The 2621-nt window shown below is 32.4% G+C and overlaps 1 protein-coding gene across 1 annotated transcript; it reads right to left on the reverse strand.

Annotated features, from left to right (window-relative positions):
• Window positions 1-1402, reverse strand: LOC112015353 (syntaxin-73-like). Its single transcript, XM_065773859.1, has 3 exons — window positions 1169-1402; window positions 559-684; window positions 1-96 (listed from the first exon to the last, which is right to left on the reverse strand). Exons 1-3 carry the CDS (start codon window positions 1334-1336, stop codon window positions 1-3), a joined length of 390 nt encoding a protein of 129 aa, XP_065629931.1. The 5' UTR covers window positions 1337-1402.
• Window positions 1403-2621: the final 1219 nt, after the last annotated feature.

Here is a 2621-nt window from a genome sequence, read left to right on the forward strand (position 1 = left end):
CTAANCATCAGGTATAGCTTCAATCCTCTCCTTCAGTGCAGAAACTAAATCATTTCTAGCCTCAAGCTCTTCTTCTTTTGACAGCCCTTCTTTGACCTACAAATAGTTTTAAATTTTAATAAGCATACCAAGAAGGGACATGAATTAGAATCAGTAGCAAAAAGGGTAGTAGAGTCTAGCATAAGATGAAAAATAAATACTATAAATGAAAACAATATTTTGCTCTTGTTTAATCCAGGAAATACTCAAAAAATCATAGGGATAGCAATTTGAAGTCTTTTCCCGCATTTGAAAGCAGAAATTCCACCAAATTTAGCTCAACTAAGGTTAGAAGAGAAAATTTTGGAAATTGAACATGTGCTTAAGTGCCCCCTTGAATAAATGAAGAAAATTTAAATCGAAGTACAAGTTTAGGATATTTATACCCTTTTCTACATTTTTCAGAAACCAAGCAATATAATGTAAATAAATAAATAAAGGAACTTTATATCAACAATTAAATACATATACAGAGAGATACATAACATAAATAAATCAAATGTAAAAAGATAAGCTAACCTTTTTAAGAGCAAGTCTCTGCAATTTAGGGAGCTCCCCAAGCAAACGAGCTTTGGTTAGCCTAATCTCTGCATTCAAAGCCACCACCGTAGCCCTGTTCTTCTCGTTGGCAGCCGCATCTGATTTCTACAAAATTAAATAAACATAAATATAACCAAAACGTAAAAAAAATTTCTAAAAATAGAAAACATATTAAATATAATCACAGCAAAAACCTTTACTCTATACTCAGCCTCCTACTAACACTTTTACCTTAACAAATAAGTTAATCATTTAAAAAGTAATAAAACACAAAACATCAAAAAAGAAAAAGTTCATACTTTTCTTCTCCTTTCCCTTTCAATTTTCTTCGCAGCAAAAGGTCCCCCACCCTAAAAATAAATATATAATAATAAAACACTAAACCAACATGCACCCTCTTCAAAGAACATAATCCTGAAGATTCTATCTTGGTTAACTTTTTTATTTTCTTTTCCTTTCTGATCAGTTTTTTTTTTTCTCAGAAATCAAAACAAAGAAGAAAAACATTCTTAAGACAAACCAACAAAGACCCTTTTCATCATCTAAGACCGCCATGAACACAGAGACAGAGACAGAGACACAGACAGACCTGGAAGGCAGCATCGGTGTCGGCCTCAGCGACGCCGTACAAACGAGCAAAAGCATCATCCCCACCAGAAACAACGTTGGGGTCCTTGTCCTTGTGTTTATATACGTCGTACTTCTCGTACTTCTTGCCAATCGCGCCAACTCGTGTTATTATATCTATCACCCCCATTACTCTCTCTCTATCTGACAGTCTTTGAGTTACTCTTTTTGTGGGGTTACACTTACTACTACGTTCTGAGACGGAGACAGCGAAGAGACATAGAGAGAAGGTAGGGTTATGGAGGTGTACGATAAATTATTGTATTGACTGTTTTGATTATTGTGGAAAGCTGGATCATGGGAATTTTTTAAGGATATTATCCTACGGTTGTTACGTGCTAATTCATGATTTGTTGAGATTATCAATACTTTGGGATTGGATGGAGAATACCAAAATTGGAATCTACGTCACGCCTAAGATTTTGCAACCTCGTCCACGTAGAGTTAGGGCAATTGGTTGAGAATTACACTACAATCATAAACTATTTTACAAAGACGGAGCTAGGATTTTTATTTGGAAGGCTAAATTTTGTCACTAATATTTTAGTCTTGAGTCAAGATAAACCATCACACACATACCTAAACACACATATACAAATATAAACATTAATATTTTGATAATAGAGTAGCTCATAATTTATAAATATATTGTGTATAAAATTAATAACTTTCACATATGTATATTTGCAAGATAATTTTTTAGATGAACTTATATCTTTTAAACTTCAATAGTATATAAAAGCAGTCTAGTTTGATATTAAACATGTACAATAAACAAATTAAAGAAAACAAAAACTACATTGTCTTTATAACTACTAGACTAATTGACAAATTCTATTGGTTTTTAAGAGTATCATTGGACTAACTCAAACATTTGGATGAGCCAACTTCTATTTTGGGGGCCATCCCAACCTTCCCCCCCCCCCCCCCAAAAGCCTTGCTATAACTCCGCCCCTGATTTTTACAAATTATTGATATAGCCAACTTTTTATTGGATTTCATTTAGGCTTGCCATTAATATTCCTTTTTCATTTATCAATAATCATTCACCACATCAGCAGTTTGTAAAATTATTTGTAAAATAGTTTGTATCTCTAGAATTATTCATTGGTGGAAGATGATATTGTCTTTTCTTCTAGAGTTGTATAAATTGTCTGAGAAAACATTATTTTGGTCCTTACATTTTGAGGTTAAAGTTAATTTATTCCCTATATTTTGGTAGCAGTCAATTTAGTCTACGTTATTTTCAACTTGCAACCAATTTAGTCTTTACCATTAACTCACTAAGTGTGCATTTGGCTCCAACTTAAAAAGCAAGGTTTTTTTTTTTTTTTTTTTTTTTTTTTTTTTTACTATTAAGCTTATTTTGCTACTATTCATTCATAAGCTCCACTGCACTTTTTGGTATTATTCAT

The sequence above is a fragment of the Quercus suber genome, unplaced genomic scaffold (genome assembly GCF_002906115.3).
Source record: "Quercus suber isolate HL8 unplaced genomic scaffold, Cork oak 2.0 scaffold_6, whole genome shotgun sequence".
NCBI classification, from domain to species: domain Eukaryota; kingdom Viridiplantae; phylum Streptophyta; class Magnoliopsida; order Fagales; family Fagaceae; genus Quercus; species Quercus suber.